Genomic DNA, 23,926 nt, shown 5'->3' on the forward strand with positions numbered 1-23,926 from the left:
TGGAAAATCTAAAACTACCAAATGAAAAACATCTGGTGGAACATCCTCCAGACAACCAACAAAACGAAAAGTTTAGCTCTCTCTGCTAAGGCATGGGCAACAATGTTGCCTTGCCTACTAATGTGAGAGAAGGTGTGGGCTTCAAACGAACCTGAAATATGACCTACACTAGAGAGGGAAGAATTGTCTATAGAAAGAGCTTTAATAACAACCTCTGAGTCACCTTTGAAAGTAAGCTGCAAAAAACCTAACTCTGCTGCAAACATTACAGCTCGTCACGCTGCCAGAAATTCCAGAATTTCCACCGAGGCTGGTTGATGAATTTTTTCTGCCAATGCAGCCATAACTTCCCGAACTTCATTCCAAATCACTATCCCAATACCCGCCTCAGTAGATTTCGGAAATAAGGCCCCATCAAAATTTACCTTGACTGCATTACGAACTAGAGGTGACCATCTAACCCGAGGTTGGGCTCATGCCCTCTGCTGTGTCTGAACCCAAGGCTTATCTGAAATTCAGTCAACATGCTACAAGCTGATTCCAATTTTTTGTCTAATGGCAAGCTAGGATCACTGCGGCGGATCTTAATCCTTCTATACCACACCAACCAAGCAACCATAGCAAAAGTCTCAAGCTGAAGAGGTTGCTGATCTACCAAAGATACTATGGCAACAAAAGAATTTATCTGAGGATAATCTTTTCTAATCTAGCAGAAGATTGGTTCCCAAATAAAGTGAAGATCCACACAGCCCCTTAAAGCGTGGAAAGTGTCCTCCGGATAGTTTGAGCAGAGACTACGTAGAGGATTATCCAACACCTTTCTCCTCTGCAGATTTGTCCTCGTGGGTAAAGCTTCGGAACACGCCTCACTATAGAAAAATCTTTACCTTATTTGGGACCCCCATCTTCCATGTACGGTCCCGAAAGAATTTTGGAGGATTTATATCAGAACTTGAGGCTCTATCCCTCCTCTCCAACTCAATCAGCAGCTAATACCTTGTCTTCACAGAGTACTTTCTGATGGGTAAAAAATTGTGCAACATCTGGGCCTGACGGATTCAGGATCATGGGCCGACATTAAGCAGAGGCCCAAGGCTTAGCCCCGCCTACAATGCTTGATACGCACGTATAGAATCGGAGGGAATCCCAGAAAATCAGGTGGTTCGCACTAGGGCAATTCTAGAAGATCCGCCTTAATGAAGAGACTCGCTCTACAAGGAAATATTTGCCCATCACGTTAGGGATTTCATAGTTCTACAAGGAAAAGACTTCTAGTCCAAAGAGGAAAAGTCGACCTTCTTCTACTATAAAAGCTTGAATATTCTCGCAAATCAAGGTACGCAAAAAACCCTCTCTAGCACTCTAGAGTTGAGAACAATACTAACTTGATCGTCGGAGGGTATTTGGTCGACACCACACCGGTGCCCACGGCGAGAATACTTTCTTTTTCTTTGCAGGTTGCTAGTTGCGGCGAGCGTGGATTGTGCGGCTCACTGGTGATTTCACGGCATCATCAGTTGGCGCCGTCTATGGGAACCGCGAAAAAGATTGTCGCCTCCCGGACGTAAGAGTTGCATGGTACTCACTCGTTCAATGGCCACCACCAGCAACGCCCAAGGAGACGAACCGCCAAGATCTACCGCACTGGAAAGGCAGGTCCAGACCCTCATGACGGCGGTCGAATGACTCACAAAGCAGAATCATGATTTGGAGGAACAGCTACGTCAAAGGGATGTAGGACCTAATCCTCAGGAACGAAACCAGGAAGGTGACAGTGCCGAGCGGAGGGAGCGGGAGAATCCAGAGGACAGCAACATCCCAAGCCGACAGGAGCGGCAAAACGAAAGCCTTCCGTCTCTCACAGATCTTACTCCCCCACCTATCATCGCGGAGATGCAGGCGATGAAGGAGCAGATGGAGGTCATGATGAACGCCCTCAAGGGGTAGGTATCCTCCGACCTTGACGATTTAGTGAACAGGACCGACTCACCATTCACTGCGTCCGTCAACTCATCCCCCTTGCCACCAAAGTTCCGAATGCCTCATATCGAAAGTTACGACGGGGTCAAGGACCCCCTTGATCATCTAGAGACCTTCAAGACCCTAATGCACCTTTAGGGGGTACCTGACGAGATCATGTGCAGGGCGTTCCCGACCACACTGAAGGGACCTGCGAGGGTCTGGTTCAGCAAACTGACACCAAACTCAATCAATACTTTCAAGGAGTTGAGCGCCCAGTTCACCTCCCACTTCATTGGCGGACATCGGTACAAGAGGTCCACCGCGTACTTGATGAGCATAAAGCAGCGAGAAGACGAGACGTTGCGAGCCTACATAACCCGTTTCAACAAAGAAGCCCTTTCGATCGATGAAGTGGATGACAAGATACTGGTAGCCGCGTTTACAAGCGGGTTGCGGAAGGGGAAGTTCTTGTTTTCCTTATACAAGAACGACCTGAAGACCATGGCGGATGTACTCTACAGGGCTACCAAGTATATGAATGCGGAAGACGCACTATTGGCCCGTGAAGAGAAACCTAAGAAGAGGGAGAGACAGGAGGATATGCGGCAAGATAGGGGGCGAAAGGTCGCTAGAACCGGGGATCAGCGTGATGAAAGGCGTTTCAGACCCCCCACGGGAAGATTCACCAATTTCACACCATTAACCGCCCCAATCGACCAAGTACTAATGCAAATCAAAGATGAAGGAGCACTGACATTCCCAGGGAAGTTGAAAGGAGATCCAAACAAAAGACCAAGGGACAAGTATTGTCGCTTTCACCGGGACCACGGGCATGACACTGCCAACTGCTATGACTTAAAGCAGCAGATTGAGGCACTGATCAGACAGGGAAAGTTACAAAGGTTCGTCAGCAGGGAAAAGACCTACAAACCGGAAGAACAGACCCCACGATGGGAGAACGAGCGCCCCAGACCACCAATAGGGGACATTCAGATGATAATAGGGGGCACAGTTGCAGTCGGGTCTTCCAAAAAAGCCCTCAAAACCTACCTTAGGACGGTCCATAGCGTCCAACTCACAGGATCCGTACCGAAGATGCCACGAATAGGTAACCCCGTCATACATTTTTCAGAGGATGATGCTCGGAGACTTCACCATCCTCATGACGATGCGCTCGTAGTCAGCCTGCAGATTGGGGATTATAATATGCATCGGGTGCTTGTCGACAATGGTAGCTCAGCGAACATCCTGTACTATCCAGCATTCCAGCAGATGAGAATTGACAAGGAACTATTGTCTCCAACGAACGCCCTACTCGTGGGATTTGGAGGCGCAAAAATATTCCCTTTGGGCGCAATAACTCTAACGGTGACATCAGGTGACTATCCTCAGCAAATCACCAAGGAAGTAACATTTCTCGTAGTCGACTGCTCGTCCGCCTACAACGCCATCCTTGGCCGACCAACCCTCAATTCCTGGAAGGCGGTAACTTCCACGTACCACCTAATGATTAAGTTCCCGACGGAGTACGGGGTAGGAGAGCTACGGGGAAATCAAGTTGCTGCCCGAGAATGCTATATTGCCATGATAGAAATGGAGGATCAACAGCAGACGATGTGTATCGGGAAACAGAAAGTAATGGCAGAGCCAGTTGAAGAGCTAGAAGAAGTTAGACTGGATGACGCACGGCCTGAACGGACGACCAAAATAGGCACGCTAGCCAGTTGGCCGGTGCGACAAACGATTACGACTTTCCTAAAAAGTAACCAAGACGTGTTTGCTTGGAACCATGAAGACATGCCAGGTATCGACCCATCAGTCATGGTCCACAAGTTGAACGTGTCACCCTCCTTTCCTCCAGTCAGGCAAAAGAAACGAGCCTTCGTCCAGGAACGGGATAAGGCCATAGCCGAGGAAGTTCAGAAGCTACTGGGGGCAGGTTTCATCAGAGAGGTGTATTATCCCGATTGGCTGGCGAACGTCGTTATGGTGAAGAAGGCAAACGGGAATTGGCGAATGTGTGTGGACTTCACGGACCTCAACAGAGCTTGCCCCAAAGACAGTTACTCGCTTCCATGGATAGACACCCTGGTGGATTCAACTGCAAGACATCAGCTCCTAAGCTTCATGGATGCCTTCTCGGGCTACAACCAAATCCGAATGGACGTATCTGATCAAGAAAAAACCTCCTTCGTCACCAGTCAGGGATTATTCTGCTACAAGGTAATGCCCTTCGGACTTAAAAACGCTGGAGCAACGTACCAGAGGCTAATGAACAAGATGTTTGCGCACCAAATAGGTAGGAACGTTCAGGTTTACGTTGATGACATGTTAGTCAAAAGTCTGCGCGAAAAAGATCATCTAGACGACCTCCGCGAAACGTTCAACACACTTCGGTCATTCAACATGAAACTAAATCCGAGCAAGTGCGCGTTCGGGGTCACGGTGGGAAAATTCCTGGGTTTTATGGTGTCCCAAAGAGGAATAGAAGTTAGCCCGGAGAAGGTACGGGCCATTATGGAGTTAGAACCCCCGAGGATGGTCAACGAAGTCCAGAGTCTAAATGGAAAGATCGCGGCCCTAAACAGATTCGTCTCAAGGGCGACAGACAGGTGCTTACCATTCTTCCGAACCCTAAGAAAGTCATTTGAGTGGACGGATGAATGCCAAGCGGCCTTCAACGATTTAAAAGTATATCTCTCATCTCCTCCATTACTCAGTCCATCCGTGCAAGGTGAAGAACTCTACCTTTACTTAGCAGTCTCACATGTCGCAGTAAGCGCAGCTTTAGTAAGGGAGGAGGAAGGGATACAAAAACCTGTCTATTTTACCAGCCGTGCACTCCGTGGTGCAGAGGAGAGGTACCCCCATATGGAGAAGTGGGCTTTTGCGCTAGTAATAGCTGCACGGAGACTTAAGCCGTATTTCCAGGCACACACAATCATTGTCTTAACAGACAAGCCACTAAGGAAAGCGATGAACAGCCCAGAGGCAGCGGGAAGAATGGCCTTGTGGGCAATAGAGCTAAGCGAGTTTGATATCCAGTACCGCCCACGGATGGCGATGAAAGGGCAGGCAGTTGCTGACTTCATTGCCGAATTTACACTCGGGGAGGACCGATTGGAAGAAGTAAGGGAACAGTGGAAAATCTACACAGACGGGTCCTCAAACAGGTGAGCCGGAGGAGCTGGAGTTGTAATAAAAACTCCGCGAGGAGACACGATACGATGCATGATCCGCCTGGACTTTCCAATAACCAACAACGAGGCAGAGTATGAGGCCTTGCTAGCAGGACTAGACCTCGCAAAGGCCGCGGGAGCAGAGAACGTAATTGTCCATTGCGATTCGCAAGTTGTAACAAGTCAGATCAATGGCGACTACGAATGCAAAAACGATAGAATGAAGAAATACTCAGAAGAAGTGAAGTACCGGATCAGCAGCATTGAAGTCGAATTCGTTCAAATCCCACGGGAAGAGAACGGGTGGGCAGACCAACTGGCAAAGTCTGCATTAGTCGAGTTTGTTGTGGTCCCCGAACAGGTATTGTCGTTCGTGCAAACATCCTTATTAATCGATAACGAAATCAACATGCAGGTTGGAGACTCTGAGTGTGACTGGACTACGCCATTAATCACCTACCTAAAGGTCGGGGTGTTACCGGACGAGAAAGGTGCCGCCAGAAAATTGAAGGTCCAGGCTTCACGGTTCGTGCTGATAAAAGACATTCTATATAAAAGAGGTTTTTCCCGACCATACCTGAGGTGTTTGTGCAAAGAAGAGGCGAATTATGTAATGAAAGAGGTGCACGAGGGTATGTGCAGAAACCACTCAGGGGCGCGATCACTGGTACATAAACTGATCCGTGCAGGGTACTACTGGCCTACAATGATGAAGGACGCGCAAACCTATGTCCAATGTTGCGACAAATGCCAGAGGTTCAGCAACTTCATCAGGCAGCTGTTCGAAGAGCTGACACCTATGACGGCACCCTGGCCGTTTGCACAATGGGGACTCGACATTATGGGCCCTTTTCCTACAACAGTCAGGCAGTTAAAATTCTTGGTCGTCGACATAGACTACTTCACCAAGTGGGTCGAGGTGGAAGCTTTAGCCACCATTACGGAGAAAAATGTCCGAAGTTTTGTCTGGAGAAACATCATATGCAGGTACGGGATACCCAGGGTACTGGTCTCTGACAACGGCAAACAGTTCGACAACAATACTTTTAGAGACTTCTACGCAGAACTAGGGACCAGGAATCATTACTCGTCACCCGCACAGCCACAGGCGAACGGGCAGGTAGAGGTCACAAACCGGTCCCTACTCAAGATAATCAAGACCCGTCTTGAAAGAGCAAAAGGCTTATGGCCAGACGAACTACCTAGCGTCCTATGGGCATACCGGACCACAGCAAGAACACCCACTGGAGAAACACCTTTCCGACTTGCGTATGGGACAGAAGCTGTCATCCCTGCAGAAGTGGGACTCACCAGCTACCGGGTGGAGAGCTACGACGAAGATGGAAACAAAGAAGCTATGCGCCTCCAACTTGATCTACTGGACGAAGTCAGAGCGACGACCGAGTAAAGGCTAGCACGCTATCAGAATCTCATGGCGAGACATTACAACAACAAAGTAAGGCGCCAGGACTTCGGGGTCGGGGACCTAGTGCTGCGGAAAGTAATGGGTGCCGCTAGAGACTCCTCGCAAGGGAAACTCGGCCCCAACTGGGAAGGACCCTACAGGATCATGTCGTGGCAAAGGAAGGGGACCTACCACCTCGAGACGTTGGAGGGACGAAAGCTACAGCACCCATGGAACTCAGAGCATCTTCAGAAATACTACCCGTAGAAAGAAGAAGGATATGAGAAAGACTTTCATTTTCCCCTATTTATTTTTCTGTCAACTTTTACTACGTTTTTTCCTACTTTTGATACAATCTCTTTGTGCCCTTTTAAGCCCTAGGGGGCAGGCACTTGGTTTTTTTTTTTTTTTTTTTTTTTTTTATTCGTTTATTTAAGTGATTCACAGACAATTTAATTTTTTATGGATGTGGATATGCTACAAAGAACATGTCCACAAAGTGGACGGATCACCAAAAAAGGTGAAAATATTTTACAAGTCCATAAACTGGACGGTATAACCGCCACAAAGTGGACGGATCACTACGACGGTAAAAGAACTGTCCATAAAGTGGACGGATCACCAAAAAGGTGAAAATATTTTACAAGTCCACAAACTGGACGGTATAACCGCAACAAAGTGGACGGATCACTACGACGGTAAAAGAACTGTTCACAAAGTGGACGGATCACCAAAAAGGTGAAAATATTTTACAAGTCCATAAACTGGACGGTATAACCGCCACAAAGTGGACGGATCACTACGACGGTAAAAGAACTGTCCACAAAGTGGACGGATCACTAAAAAGGTGAAAATATTTTACAAGTCCATAAACTGGACGGTATAACCGCCACAAAGTGGATGGGTCAATACGACGGTAAAAGAACTGTCCACAAAGTGGACGGATCACCAAAAAGGCGAAAATATTTTACAAGTCCATAAAATTGGATGGTATAACCGCCACAAAGTGGACGGGTCACCATGACGGTGAATTAAGTCCACAAACTGGACGACATTTTTAAAAGATGATGTAACCGCCACAAACTGGACGGATCACCATTCGATAAAAACTGTCCACAAAGTGGACGGACCGCAAAAACGATTGAAATTTGTCCATAAAACGGACGGTGCTATAACACCCACAAAGTGGACGGATAACAAAGAGCTGCCCACAAAGTGGACGGACCACAGTAAAGGCTAAAATGGACAGATCATAAATAGATGCGACCCGTTCACTTATTCATAAATCAGATGGACCCTCCAAAACAGTAGTTTGCCCAAATTAACACTAACATACAAGAAGACGGAGAGAAAAATCCTTAACGGATGCAAATACTCAAGCAACAACAAAAATATGCGTAAACGTATTATGAAAGTAGAACATTGTTCGGTACAAAAGCTAACTTAAAGCAAACCGTCCTCAAACTACTAAAAACATATAAAAAGGGGACAGATCCTCCTAAAAAATTACAAAGATCAATCTACTTTCTTGGGGTCGGCATCAGGAACCTCCTTTGGCACAGCTGATTCTCTGTCACCCTGAGTTGTTTTGTCTCCGAAGAGGTCCTCCGTATTTTCGGAAGCAACGGGAATAGCAGAGGTCTGGCCTTGGTCGTCAACTTTGATCATTGACATATCCAGCTCAGGATAGATCTTTTTGATCTGACGATGCGAGTCATCAAAGCCTTGCAGAAAAGAGTCCGCCAGCTCGCTCAACAAAGAGTCTGAGTCACGGTACTCCTGGACGGCTACTACCTTAGCTTGACGGATCTCTTCCTTCAACGCTTTAATTTCCTTCTCCTTCTTCTCTAAGACCGACGACGCCTCGTCCGTCTTCTGCTCCAGTTCTTTCCTTGCTTGCTCAGAGAGCTCCAGCTTCTTCTCCATGTTGGACTTCCATTTATGGAGTTGACCAAGCTCTTCCTCCGTCTGTTCTGCCTTTGCACGCACTCGGTCCAGAGCATTTTCACGGTTAAGGCATCGATCCAACAATCCCTTCATCATGACCAACGCCTACAAAACGACAAGAGAGTCCGTCACATAAAAAAAAAAAAAAAAAACATAATTGACGGGCAAAACTTACTTGAGCAACGGCGAAGAGGCCCATCTCTCCCATAGCTTCCGTCAAGTGGTTTCCAAGGTCTTCATAGTCCTCCGCCGTGATAATAGATGACAGTTTCTCCAAAGCATACTTGGAGTCGTCGCGGAGGAGCGGAGGAGGTCTCTCTTGTTTGGAGTCCGAGGCCTTCATAAAACCCTTACCTGTCCCATGCTTAGCTGGGGTGACGGTCTTGACACCCTCAGCCATCAAGCCAACGACTGGTTCAAGAGAGATCTTGGGTTGTTTAGCCGGACGGTCAGATTTTGATGTCGGCTTCCTCTTCGAGGCTGGAGCCGACCCCTTTGGTACCACCTCGCCGGATTCCTTCTTTTTGACGGCTTGGGATTTAATCAAAGCTCTCCTTTTTGCGTCTTCCATCTCTGTAAAAAATGACGGATGAAATTAAACTAGTACAGTTAAGTAAAGGGCAAAGTAAAATCGACGGGCTTACGTCTATGCACTCGCTCGTCGTATGTAATAGCCTCTTGGGTGGGCTCGGGACCGTCACAGTACCAATGTATGGTCTTCGGGTTCACCAACTTAGCCTAGGTCCTTTCCTCCGGCTTAGTTTTTCTGCAAATCTTTTCAAGGAAACTGAATTCCTCAAGGCTAACTTGAGGGTGCCGTCTACCTGCAGAGAAAGACGATCAAAATATACACATAAAAATGGACGGGTATGAAAAAGTATTATAAAAATGGGACGGGTGCATACACGATTGGTTTATTACTCCCCAGGTTGTATCAACAGGCATGTACTCCGTCTCCCCTGGACGGTTCATCCATCTGTCACCCTTCAGGAAGAAGTAGCGACTCTTCCAGTCTCTATTTGAGTCTGGGGTCTCAAAGATAATCTTCAACAAGGGACTTCGACTAGCAAAACTATACATCCCCCTTGATCTATCAATCTCGTCAGGACGGTAACAGTGAAGAAACTCACGGACCGTCAATCTCCTTTCTCCATTTGACACTGCACCATAAAGAATCTCCATTGCTATGAAGACCCTCCAGGCATTCGGAGAAATCTGGGTGACGAACAATCCCAGATAGTGCAAGAGTTCCCTATGAAGTGTAGAGAGCGGGAACCGAAGTCCTGCCTTCAACACCTGCTCGTATACTCCAACACCTTCTACCCCTTCATAGTAACACTTCTCCGACACATAGGGTAGACGGATGGGAATGTAATCCGGAATCTGGAAGTTGGTTCTAAAAGTACTGAAATGTCTCTCCCTGATGACGGATGTGAACCTATGCACTGTCCACTCTGGTAACATGATGAACTGCCTTAGTCCATCAGCACCTACAACGGACTCCAGTGCTTGATTCCCGTCGTCATCAGAACCCTCTATCTCAACTATCTCCACATCCTCATTTGTTGAGGACGAAGAGGATTCAGACGGACTCCTATCTTCGCCGGGACTCTCTTGGTCTTTATGATCGGACGGGTATACATTCTCGTATTCCGTCCCGTCACGAACCACCGACTGGTTACTTGACGCACTAGACATTTCCTACAAATCGACAGTAAAACCTAAGACTGACGAGTTTGAAAGTGTTGACGGGTGTAATAAGCCTAACAAAAATGCATGGACGGAAATGTAACTTGACTATGATATTAAAGTAAGTACTTACCACTCTTGGAGGAAAATTGACGGTTGGTGTGTTCTGCGGATACAAGTCCTCGACGGAGTGCTCTGACAAGGTTGACGAGTTCGCTCTGACAAACGATTCTTGATTGAAAATAGTAGAAATGGAAGAGTAATGCGCTTTATATATATGGGAAATGCACGGAAGACGAAGCGACGCTTCGATCCGATACAAAGCCCATTCAGATATTGACACGTGGCATACCTAATAAATGCTGACAACCTGTCAGCTCACGTCAACAGATTGTACCCTTCTTGGTGCCGTCAACTTCATAAATCTCAATTGACGGGTTTATCCATTTGGAACCGTCATCATCATGAATTATAGTCGTCATCCCCCTAATTTTTACAGCCGTCACCCTAATGATCCGTCCATTAAAAACATTGACGGACCATAGGGTGAAGGGGGCAATTGATGGGTAAAAAATTGTGCAACATCTGGGCCTGACGGATTCAGGATCATGGGCCGACATTAAGCAGAGGCCCAAGGCTTAGCCCCGCCTACAATGCTTGATACGCACGTATAGAATCGGAGGGAATCCCAGAAAATCAGGTGGTTCGCACTAGGGCAATTCTAGAAGATCCGCCTTAATGAAGAGACTCGCTCTACAAGGAAATATTTGCCCATCACATTAGGGATTTCATAGTTCTACAAGGAAAAGACTTCTAGTCCAAAGAGGAAAAGTCGACCTTCTTCTACTATAAAAGCTTGAATATTCTCGCAAATCAAGGTACGCAAAAAACCCTCTCTAGCACCCTAGAGTTGAGAACAATACTAACTTGATCGTCGGAGGGTATTTGGTCGACACCACACCGGTGCCCACGGCGAGAACACTTTCTTTTTCTTTGCAGGTTGCTAGTTGCGGCGAGCGTGGACTGTGCGGCTCACTGGTGATTTCACGGCATCATCACTTTCCATCCCTAATTCTCGGCCAAATAAAAAAATCCTCCTTTCTAGTCACTCACAGAGGAACTTCCTTTATTTTCTAAGCCTCGAATAGGAGAAACATCCGATCAATTTTCTGGTTATCCCACCACCATGTTACTGGATTAATCAATTTTGATACTCGTAGATCATCTGTGGAGCCATCCCGAGGTGAGGCAATTTTTGTTGGAAAACTACTAAGAAGCCAATTATCCTCATAGACCTGGATACTCAAAACCATCCCCCACTCTCCATAGCAAACCATCTGATACTACTAGCCTGGCTTTTAAGATGCTTTGCCAAGCATATGATCGCAAAGAGATTTTTGCATCCAAAACTGAGCCCGGTGGAAAATATTTTGCCTTAAAAACTCAATAAAAGAGAGAGGATTGATCACTCAATAAAAGCCAAACCTGTTTTGCCAGTATCGCATTATTAAATTTTAATAAGTTTTTAAAGCCTAAACCACCAAAAGATTTTGGTTGGCAAAGAACAATGAATCTTTTGTTGTTCACCCCGTTGCCCCTACCAAAAATTTCTTATCAACATTGTAATTTCATGATAGAGATCTATGGGTAGTTTAAAGCAACTCATGGCAAAATTCGGGATAACTTGTACAACGGCCTTTAGTAGGACCTCTCTCCCTGCTTGGTACAGTAGTTGTTTCTTCCACCCTTGCAATTTATTCCAAACTCACTCTTTAATATAATTTAGGTTCACTTTTTTGTTCCTCCCTACTACCGATGGAAGCCCAAAATATTTCTCATACTCTCGAACTTTAGGAACACCTAAGAAGTTTGAATTTTCCTCTTTTCTTTCCACAAAAACTGCTTTGCTGAAAAGGATTTTAGTTTTCTCTCTATTTATTTGTTGTAATGAAAAATGCTTAAAAAGAGTGTTAGAATTATGGTTAAGTGATTAAACTCACAATTTCTTGATAACTTAAACTTTTAGGACAATCGGTAATTTAACATGGTATTAGAACAAGAGATCTTGAGTGAGATCCTTGTATTCACTCTACCTCCTATTTAATATGTTAAATTCCCACTTGTTGGACCTCCACTTATTAATGGGAAGTTTAGGCCCACAAGTGAGGGGGAGTATTAGAATTATGGTTAAGTAATTAAACTCACCATTTCCTGATAGTTTAAACTTTTGGGACAATCGGTAATTTAACAAAAAGTAGAATTTCTTGAATAGAATGGAGATCACCTATAGTTATAGGTGGCTAATCTGTGGGCTTGTTCTACACAAAGAAAAGCCTCGAATCTGATCCTCCCTTGCTACCGTGTGGAGTAACCTATTTAGACCTTCTGAGCAAAGAAGACAAAGGTAAGGGAAAAGAGGGTCTCCTTGCCGAATACCTCTTGAAGGAAGAATATCACCCTTTGGTTCCCCATTTACCAGGATAGAGTAAGAGACTGAGCTAATACACCTCATGATAAGTGTAATCCATTTAACACCAAAACCCATTTTTTCCATGATTTGTTTCCAAGAAACTCCACTCCATTTTGTCGTACGCTTTACTCATATCCAGCTTTAAAGCCATAAAAACCATCTTCTTCGCTTTCTAAATCTTTATATGATGTAATGTCTCAAATGCTACTAATATGTTATCAAAGATGGCCTTATCCAACTGAAAAGCACTCTGGGATTCTGAGATTGAATTAGGTAGAAACTGTTTCAACCTGTTTGCAACTACTTTGAAGACAGGTTTATACAAGATATTACATTAAGAAATCCAGTGATATTCTGATACACAGGTTAGGCTTTTTTTTCCTTTGGAATTAAAGTAACAAATGTGTGGTTTATAAAGGAGGGGAAAGAACTTGTATTTAGGCAATGCAGCACAGCTTGAGAGACATCATCCCCAACATCCTACCAATAGTTTTGGAAAAACAAAGGTAGCAAACCATCTAGTCCTGAAGCTTTTTGCAGTTCCATTTGTTTCAAAGCCCTCTCCACCTCATCCTTAGTATACTCGGCCTCTAGCCAAAAATTCATATCATCAATCACTACCTTTGGAATGTCAACCATGATAGCATCAAGATTGTTGGGATTAGATGATGTAAAAAGAGACTAATAATAATCAATGAGGATGTTGGAAATGCTTTCTTCATCAGAACATGTGACCCCTTCAAAATTTTCAAGTTTAGAAATTTTATTCCGGCGGAATCAGTGTGTGGCCCTACTATGGAAAAACCTAGTATTTTTATCACCCTCTTGGACCCATAGAGCTCTCAACCATTGCTTCCACATCTGTTCTTCCTTTACTAGAAGACCGTTAATCTCACATTTCAAACTTATCACCCGGTCCATACTCCCACCATTTATAGCTACTTCCTTGGCTTCTTAAGTTGTTTTTTTTTTTTTTTTTTCTTAACTTTTTCAAGACATTTCCAAAGACTAATCAGCTCCACCACATCAATTTTGATTGGCATCTTAGAATTTTACCTTCCACTCTCTTCATCGGATCCCCTAGAAAATCATCCCTCCAAGCTGATTTTATCACCTCTCTACACCCTTCATCTTCCATCCACATCTTTTCAAACCTCCAAGGTTTAAGGTTTTTTTTTTTTTTTTTTGGCATTCCATCAAGGAAGATAACAATGGGTTTATGATTAGAAGTCCTACATTCTAAGTGTAATACTTTAATAGCTGGAAATTGTTCCAACGAGCTTACTGTAGCCACTACCCTATCCAATCATTCCCAAACTATTTGTCCTTGTCGTTGTCCATTGCACAAAGTAAACTTTCCCCCTTCTCCCAAATCTTGAAATCCACATTCACCCAATACATCCTTGAAATCTTATATTTGTCTAACTGGTCGTAACCTTCCTCCCAATTTTTCATGTGCCCGGGTTATCTCATTAAAATCCCTAGTGCAAAGCCATGGCACCGAGTGCCTTAGTTTTAGCTTGAGTTGCTTAAGAAACATGGTGGTTCTTTGTATCTGGCTCCTCATAGAACCCCGTAAACCTCCATTCATCCTCCTTCCCTTGATTAATAATTGCATCGATATGATTTGGGGAATACGTATCAGCTGTAAAATCAAAATCAAACTTCCAAAAAACTACCACATCTCCTCCTCTACCTACCCTTGAAACCTCCAACATGCCTGCATATTTAATTCGTGACTTTATTTTTTCTAGCCTAGCTTTATCCAGCCATATTTTTGGCTCTTGTGCTTGTATTAAATTCACGAGCTCTTGTTATGTCTGTAAGCTCCCAATCCCACGACAGTTCCAAACCAAGAGACACATTGGTTTTGGCAGGACTGTGAAACAGACTCCGCCAATACATTGACATTTTTCTTGTCATTATGGGAAACCACCCTCCTCTTCTTCAATGCCTCACAACAACTTTCCTCATCATGATTTTGTTTTGCCAAAGCCGGACCATACATCAAAAAATGCCCATTGTTTTTTTCCTTAACGAGCTTTTTCCATTTTTTTGCCAATGTAGACTTGGTTCAAGTTCTCTACGGGTTTCATCTTTGGGTTATTATTAGACATAGCAATAGGCTCATGCCCACTTCTTCCTAAAACCACTTGGTCATGTGACATAGGTTGAGTTTCAAAAATAATGAGATTCTCTGCAAGTTTATCCCGATAAGGATCATGGACAATTACCTTGCTAGGATCCACCTTAAAATCGAGAATATTATTTTCAGCACCATCAAATCTCCTTAATTCATGGTCAATCTCGAAAACCCTGCTATCCAAATCTTCTCTATGATTGGCTCGACTATCTTTAATTGGATTTGAAATTGGCTGTTGAAAGCTCAGATTTGTGCTAAAACACACGAGCTTGTTTAGACCCCAATTTTAAAATTACGGCTAGATTGCTTTTACTCTAACTTATCTAAGTGCGGAACAAGAGTAAATGAAGCGTAATCACCGGAACTACTCTAGTGCATAAACATGAACAATAAACAATAAATGTAAAGTACAAGAGTAAAGGAAGAGAGATGCAAACATAAGATAACACTAAGTTGTGTTATCGAAGAGGAAACCGAAGAACTCAGCTAAAAACCTTTTTTGCGATCCTTTAAGTTGAAATCGATCCACTAGTGAATAAGTTGGAGTACACGAATAATAAAAGACCCTCCAAGCTTAGTCTACCCAATGTACTTGAGCCCTCCAAGCTCCTGCTACCAATGGACTTCTTAGAGTCTTGTCTTCACAAGCTTTCCGGATCCTGCAATACTGCCCGGTTGCATCCACCAAGCCTTACCAGCTTCTTTTGGCAAATCCTTAAAACTTCCCAAGCTCTAAAACACTCTCTACACTCTGAATAGGTGTGGGTTGTGTTTGGGTATAGATCTCCTCTCAAGGTATGACAATGGGAAAGGGAAGGAGAAGAGGCTACAATGATTTCTCACTACAGATGAGTAGCTCTCTCTCTAAAAGATGAGTGTGTTGTGTTGTGGAAACCTATCTAGAGTTTTCTCTCTCAAAATAGCCTCATTTACTTTTGTGGGTAATTAGAGTATCTATAGTATGGGTAAAGGGTAAGAAAGTCACACTTAAAATCCTCTACGTAGAGAGTTTCACGGGTACCTCGCGAGATGGCTTGTCTCGCGAAGTACTCACGAAATGCTGCCTGGCACTTGACTATTTAGCTTCCAGCATGTGCTTCTCACATGCCCTTGATGAGAATGCAAAATGTCATATTTTTCTCCCTTAATGTTTAGTCTTTCTATATTTTTTTAGTGCCTAAATGTACTCAAATTCTTATATTTTGATTTAGGATGCAAATTGAGGCATTAAGTGCAAAACGTAGCTAATTAGGCGATTCTGGACAGCTTTGACATTGTTTCATAATCTAAGCATAACTCTCTCATCAGAGCTCTGATTGAGATGATTCAAGATTTTATGGAACACCAAGACAAAGCTCTACAACTTTCATGTTTTGAGTTTTGACAGATACAGGCTTCATCATGGTCAAAATCGGGCTTGAAATTGCTACACCTGCATTGTTGACGTTCTAAAATGTTCCTTTGCTTGCAATTCTAATATGCAGATCTGATGTGGTTTATTTTTGGAAGCTTCCAGATCTGATGCACAAAAATTCCAGCTGAAAAACACCACTTTCCTAGTTATATTAGGACTTTGTTTTATTTTTAGTATTTTTCCTTAATTAGTCAGATTTGGATATTATTATTGAGAATATTTTTAGGGGATTTTGTAGGCTTGGAAAAGGGGGAATTAACATGTAAAAGAAGGGAGGAGAAATCAGATTACACACACGCCTCTCTCTCCCTCTTCTCTAATTTTCTCCTTTGAGTTTTCATCATGGCCTTGCGTGGCTAAAACTTTTATACTTGGCCGAAGGAAACTGAAGCCTCGGAATCAATAAAACTGTGAGATCTAATTTGTTTTTATTGTTCAATTTATGCTCTGAATATCGAATTTTCTTCTATGCCTATTTTCATGATTGTCTCATTTAATTACTAGGAGGCCTACTAGTTTATTATTCGTTAGATATCAAATCCATAATTGCTTAATCTCTCTAACTTGTGAAGCAACCAAGATTTAATGGTTTGCTACGTTAGAAATTATTAGATCTTAGGAAGAACACTCGACTAAATTAAATACAATCGCTTGTGCTTGTGTTGTTTAGTTTCACCGATCTCTTTAATTCTTAAGGCTGTTACTAGATTAAACCTTTAGCGCTTGTCTTGGCTTGTTTAGTAGTTAGGGTTTATTAGATCGCTGGTTTTCTAATTAACTACGACTAAGGAGAGATAGCAAAATAGTTCCAACGGTGAGTATTCAAAGTGTGAATTGATATATACTTGTATCGATGATCAGTTGTAAAATTCCAATGGTGGATGTTGACTTATACCAAGGTTTGTTATTTTGATTGATTTCGATACTTTAATTTGAATTGTTCCTTAGTTTTTTTTTTCTTCTTAAAATTGTTTTCATTATACTCAACCCCCTCCCCCTCCTTGTTCACGTGGCATAAAACTAGGCTAGATACTCTCCGTGGGAAAAATCCTTACTCGCACTACTACATATATTTTTAGGAGTATAGGTTTTATTTTTGGTTGCCTGCGACAGCACACCAGCCCTTTTCGCAGGAACCTTTCTCGCGAACTTCTTGTGAGCTAGTCATGAAACTGCACTGATCTTCATTTCATGCTTGATTGTTCACTAAGTTAATACTAAACCCAATACAATAAACTCCCACAAAATACAAGGAACAAAATTAATGCAATTACAACACTTTTTGTCATGGAATAAAGCCAGCAAAAAACATAGTTGAAAATCACAACTTTACAGTTGTCCTTCAGTTGACTCTTTTGAAAAAAGATTCTCATTTATCCCCCCCCCCCCCCCCCTCCCCTCTCCCAAAAAAAAAAATCAATCACCGTCACTTTCCATATCTTGTACTTGACCAATCTAGAGACAAGTTTGGTCGGCTCTTTTCAATCATCAAAGAAACCTCACCGTCACTTTGATTTTTTCTCAAAGAGGCTTTCTTCTTCCTATATTCATAAAAACCCAACACCCTAACCACAGCTTTTCGAAACATAGCTACTGGACCTACGCGTATCCATGGACCATATTCTTGATCTTCCTTGGTCAAAGTTCCGTCACTCTCTATCCATCAATTACAATCTTTATTAACATGATTCAAACACTACACTAGTAGAAGATGTTAGGTAACCTCTCATATTTAAAGGAAACCCAAGTCTTAGTCCCTTCCTCCAGAGAAATAATACGGCCGTGAGAAAGAGGTAAGGAGACATCCACTGTTACATGAACCCTTAAAAATCTTCCCCCCTCTACCTCGGAATCCTCTGCAGACTTATCTACCACCCCTACAACCTCACATATCTCTTTAGCTACATCCATTTTCATAAAAGCTTGCTAGTATATTGAGAAATTGAACCCATATTGAAACTTTTTCCAAGACCAAATCTTTAATCAGGATTTTTTCTCATATCTTTGCAACATCATAAGATGTTTATCAAAACTCCATGGCTCGCTTGCTAGAATCTTATCAATCTCTTCTTTTTCTTCCAAACAGGAATAACACTACATGGTCACCCGCACTCCTGACCTCAAATTTGTTTCCAGATCGCCACAACGAATTAAAAGTTCTAATGATTGCTTCAGTATTTAGTCCTTGTTGTGAGAAACTTTGCGGCAATGATGAACTCTGTGGATCCCTTTCCTTGGTTAGATAAAGTCCTCTACCTTCCCTATTATTTAAAGAGAGATTGCTCCAATGTTTTGTTAGACTCTCCATCATAGTTGGAAGAGAACAAAACTCTCGTGCTTTTCTGAAAAACCTTAAAGGGAAAAAAAACCTCAAACCCTAGAACAAACTCTCGTATTTTCCTAAAACCTTGAAAAGAAAACCACAAACCCTACAAATAACAGTGTTACCTTAGGGACCCAAAACCTTACTAGAAGGGACAACTATTCTACTACGTAAGAGAAGTTAGGAGTGCCTAGAATTTCTTAGTGACTAGAGAAACTTGATGGATGTGATGTTGGTTCATACATTTTGATAGTAATCAATTTGGTCGTATTATTTTTAACTTGCAATTAATTTGGTTCCTACTATCAACTCACTAAGGGTGGCTATATGCATCTTGGGGCCTAAGGTGAAGATTTTTTTTTTTAATAAGATAGTGATATTAACAAAAAAAAATTGAAGTTTTTTTTTTTTTTTTTGTTTTTTTGGAATTTTTATGTTTTGTTGATTTGTTTTGTTTTGTTGAGAGCAAAATAGAAAGGGAGAGAGATTTGAGCTTCCGATCACAAAAAAAAAAAAAAAAATATATATATATATATATTTTTTTTTTGTTTTCTATATTTTGGGTATAATTCATTGGCCTCCTTTCTTTCTTCTTCTTTTTCCCTAACAAGTCTTTCCCCTTATTTATTGCTATATTTTTGGCATCCTTCCTTTCTTTCTCTCTACATTTGTTTTCCTTATATTCTTGCTATAATTTGGGGTTTAATTTATTCATTTTACATAATTAACCCCCCCCCCTTTTTACTTTTTGGAATCAAAGAACTAACCTAATTGGATAAAATTTGGACGCCTTAGGTGGTTGCCTAACTCGGCTAAGGTAAGAGTCAGCATTGCAACTCACTAATGGAAAATGTTTACTGGGTGCACAACGTATATCGTTTGCACACTTAATACTTACGTGGCTAATAAAATAAGAAAAATGATATGTTAATAACATTTTTACAATAAATCTTATGTAGTAGGTTATTATTGGTAGACAACAAAATAAATTCAGTTGTGGGTTCAAATTAGGACTAGTAAGTAACAATTACTACCTATGATTTATTGTGAAAATATTATGAATATAACACTTTTCTTATAAAATAAAAAAAAGTTACTGGACATTTAAAAATTGCCACATTAAAATTAAAAAAATAAAAATAAATTAAATAAAACATTAATCTTCATTCCTCAATTTACAAGAAAAATGAAAAAAATAATTTTAAAAAATCTTAATCTGCAATTTTTTTTTTCCTTTCAATTTCTTGGCAACCAAACACATCAAAATCAAACCTTTCGAAATTTCCACTTGCTTACTTTACAATTTGCACAAAATGGCTGCGAATCCAAATGAGCTTCCAGGGTCATAAATGACTCAACTTAAAGTCATACTAGTAGATACTAGTCTAATTAACCCATGAAAATCAAGATTTTCTCTGTATTTCTATTTTTGATTTTCTCTCTTAACCTCAAGTGTCTAAATACAATCCAAGATTCTAGTAATAACAAGTCATTCAAAAAGCTTATAAAAAAGCCTAGAATTTAGAGTAGAGGTCTGTTGCAATGTGCTAGACATGTATACTCTGATCAAAATGTACCTCGGTGCTGAACTTAAACATATCAAGATAATTAGTTAGAGGCATTCCCTGGTTTATTAAGTACCCATTGACCCCATTCAGTACATAATTTCCTGCACTCTCCGAATTTGAGGCACCCTTAACTTCTCCATAAGCGGCTCAAAGATCAATTTTTTTAGGGCTGAAAAGAAAACCTCAAAGCGTTTGCCGTGGCCCCCATCAAGTTGACCTTAAGGTGAATCTGTTATCCCTCGTAGTAGGGATGTACTTGCAATTGTTTATCTTTAACTCTATTACTTGAGCATTATTATGATAAAAATCTCCTCAATAGTTTTTCCAGCTCTCTGTGAAGACACAAGAAACATATGCAATGAAGCGAGAGTGCAAGGTTCCGATTTGGATGGAGGAGAGATGGTGTCGCGCTTTTGGAGGGACAGCGGAGATATGATGGAGTGGTGGTGGTGCATAAGTAATTTTTGAATTGAGGATTTAAGTTTTACAAGAATCTGAATTTGGGGAAGGCTAGCATGCACATAAGATAGGGAGAGAGGTGGAAAAAAATTGGCTTTCATTTTAATTAATTTTGAAGAAGGGTGTTTCAGTCTTTTAAGTTTGTTCTATCTAAGCAAAATGCATGTACTTGTCACGTGTAGTAAGATTCGTTAAACATAACAGCAAAAGTAACATCGGGGTGCAAAGTGTGATAGTTTAAGGTGTTAAATGTGCATTCGAATAGTTTTAGCCCTTTAGGGTGCACAACGTAATCTTAGAGTAGTAAAATGTAATTTCCCTAATAAAAGATAACTAGGAATGGCAATGGGTTAGGTCGGGTTGGGTTTCTTTATGCTTGAACTTGACTTGCGGGCCCACCTCGAAACCCAAACCCAGCCCGTTTAATAAATGGATTTTTTTCAGGCCCAAACCCAGCCCATTGAGCCCCACCCAACCCATGCCATTTCAAGGCCCAATCCATGGCCTAAATAAAAAAATAAAAAAAGTTTGCCTGAAGCCCTAAACCTCCAAAAACCTAGATTAGAAACCCAAACAAAAACCCCAAGATCATGTTCATCAATCTAGATCAAAAACCCCAAAAAAGAAATCCCAAGAGGCCAAGATCATGTTCATCAATCTAGATCAAAAACCCAAAAAAAAAAAAACAAAAACCCTAAGATCATGTTCTTCAATCGGACTAGAGTAGCCACCAAAACCCCAAACACAAACACAAAAATTTCAGATTTTTTATTTTCCCTTTCAAAATCACAAACACAAACACAAACACAGAAATCACAAACACAAAAATTTTAGATTCATAATTTTCCCTTTCAAAATCACAAACACAAATCCTAACACAAACATAAACACATAAATCACAAAAAAAAAGAAAAAAAAAGAGAACATATTATTGAGAAATAGGAATGGCAACGAACCCAAACCCTAACAGGAACCCAAACCCTAATGAAGGCAAAGGTCCCAAACCTTAACGAACCCAAACAAGAAAAAAAAAATTAGAGAGAAGAACATATCATTGAAGGTGTAGGGAGGAGGGAGAGTGGGAGCGATTGTGGGGGGGGGGAGGGGACGGTAAGGCCGTAAGGTTGTGACTGTGGCTGTGCGGGTCGATGAGAGTGATGTCTTGAGGAGTTGAGGGGGGGGGGTGGTGAGGCTGTGGCTATGTGGCCGTGACTGTAAGAGTGACTGGAGATTGAGAGAGGGTGGGTGGGGACTCAAAGATGAGAATGAGAGAATGAGATAGGAAAGGATTAGGGTCTTGACTAAATAAGTTTATATATATAGTAGATTTTTTGGTAGTTTAGTTTAACGGGTCAGGTCTGGGTCCGAGTTTGGGGCAAGTATCATTAAAACCTGAACTCGACTTAAACCCACTTTGGGTTTTATTTTAAAATCCCAAACCTACATTACTATTTCGTGAGTCGGGTAAAGCCCAACCCATTAGGGTCTGGTTGGGTACTTGCGGGTTGAGTAGAAATTGTCATCCCTAAATATAACTTACTTAATTTGAGGTGACTAGCCTCCCGAACTTGAGAGGGAGAATAGACTTTTTGGGTTAATTTTCTGCTTGAGTTCCATTCATTCTTTCACACAACATAAATAATGCTTATAATGAGATAATAACTATTCTAAAAAATAGTAACTAACTCCTATCAAATACAAATTTGAAACAATAACAACCTAATCTACTATTACTAATTTATTATTCAAATTCAAACTTCATTATGCTTTATCTTCCATGTGGCCTTGGGATATAACAGAAATCATGAACATATTCAATTCATATCTTTGCCCTAAATCTTTTGGAAGAAAAAAATTCACATCTCCTGGTTCATTCACTGCTTGGCCCAACCACTAACAAAACTTTTGGATGTAGTTCAGCAAATTATGGGCTTCTTTCACTTTCTTAAGCGAAATTGGGGAATCCTAAAGCTGGCATTGTTTCAAATTAGGATGACATAGTATTATTCATCATGATATGTTGTGGAATGCACTACAGAATCATCAGAAAAAATGTTATTCCACGCCTGAAATTGACTTGTACATGTGCTAGAGGGGTGTGGAAGCAACAATTTCATATCTGAATGAAGTAGAGGTTCTCTTATTTGAATCTATAAACTAAACTAGGGATGAATGACTAACCTACAAGATCAGTCATCAAATACAAATTAACAATTATTAACAAGTTGAGTTAAAAGCAATTATTGGTCAACAAAAGAAAATGAAGAATATTCAAGTATTTTTATGTTGATGAACTGCTTTAAGTAGCTATTGCAAATCCTTCATCAGTGTCACCAAAAACGCGGTTCAAAATCATAGCTAATCGAACTCCACCCTGAGCAATTTGTTTCATAACGATTGGCATCCTTGAGTCGAAGTAATCATCTAAAAGCACACAAAATATGCAAATTAACTACCATGTCATCCTAATAATTTGAAACAAGGCTAGCTGTTAATCACTTTTTTATGCCCTGATTTGTTTTGTAATTTGATGATGGTCGAAATTGTAATATTCTTTTTTTATTTTATGCTTGACAAATTGGAACAAATGGAAAATCCTAAATACATAAATTTCAAACAAGAAGATTGAAATATACCCTCAATTTGCTAGATCTAGCATGTTGTAATTGGTAATGGATTGACATGAATAATTTTCCATTTTAAACTGGCTTTGGTGTTTATGATGTGAGGGGGATTTGCATACCTGCTAGAGTTGTACCAGTGTCAACTCCTTTGTAACCCCATTTGCAAGCTATGTTTATGCTCTCTATAGCCCACCTGCATATAGACCACCATTAGGGAAAAAAGAAAGAGAGGGGAAAAAAATCGAAGTTGGAAAGTGATTTGTAAGAGCTAAGGGGTGTGTTTGTGTTATCCGAGTGTATTTGTGTTGTTTGTGTGTTTGCATTCCTACATGCATGTGTAAAGGATGTTTTATGTATGGACAAAGTTTAACAACAAAATTAGTTGCAGCATAAAACTACAACCTTACTCAATAAAATAAACATTATTACATATTTTTAAAATCTAATCATTGAATTGCATATTTTTTATGCTTTTAATATGCATGCCAACTTTTGTGTCAATCGAAAATTATTTACTATATGATTTATAAGTTTTTTTTTTAATACATAATTTTAAACTACAAAAACTTGCAATTTAAACAATTTATTAATGACATTGCTATTGATTCTTAATCTTCTAGAAATTTTGCAAGTATGGAGAATATAAGAAGAAGATGTAATCTAATGATGAATTTGTTAAAATTCACCTCCAATAAAAAGTTATTGAGTAAGGTTGCAACCTAAGACTACAATCTCACTAAATA

The 23,926-nt window shown here is 41.2% G+C and overlaps 1 protein-coding gene across 1 annotated transcript; it reads left to right on the top strand.

The window, feature by feature from the left end:
- Positions 1-2,136: 2,136 nt before the first annotated feature.
- On the top strand, positions 2,137-5,139 carry LOC115990432. The gene has a single exon (XM_031114266.1). It carries the CDS (start codon positions 2,137-2,139, stop codon positions 5,137-5,139), a length of 3,003 nt encoding a protein of 1,000 aa, XP_030970126.1.
- Positions 5,140-23,926: the final 18,787 nt, after the last annotated feature.

Source organism: Quercus lobata, chromosome 5, assembly GCF_001633185.2.
Source record: "Quercus lobata isolate SW786 chromosome 5, ValleyOak3.0 Primary Assembly, whole genome shotgun sequence".
In the NCBI taxonomy this organism is placed as follows: domain Eukaryota; kingdom Viridiplantae; phylum Streptophyta; class Magnoliopsida; order Fagales; family Fagaceae; genus Quercus; species Quercus lobata.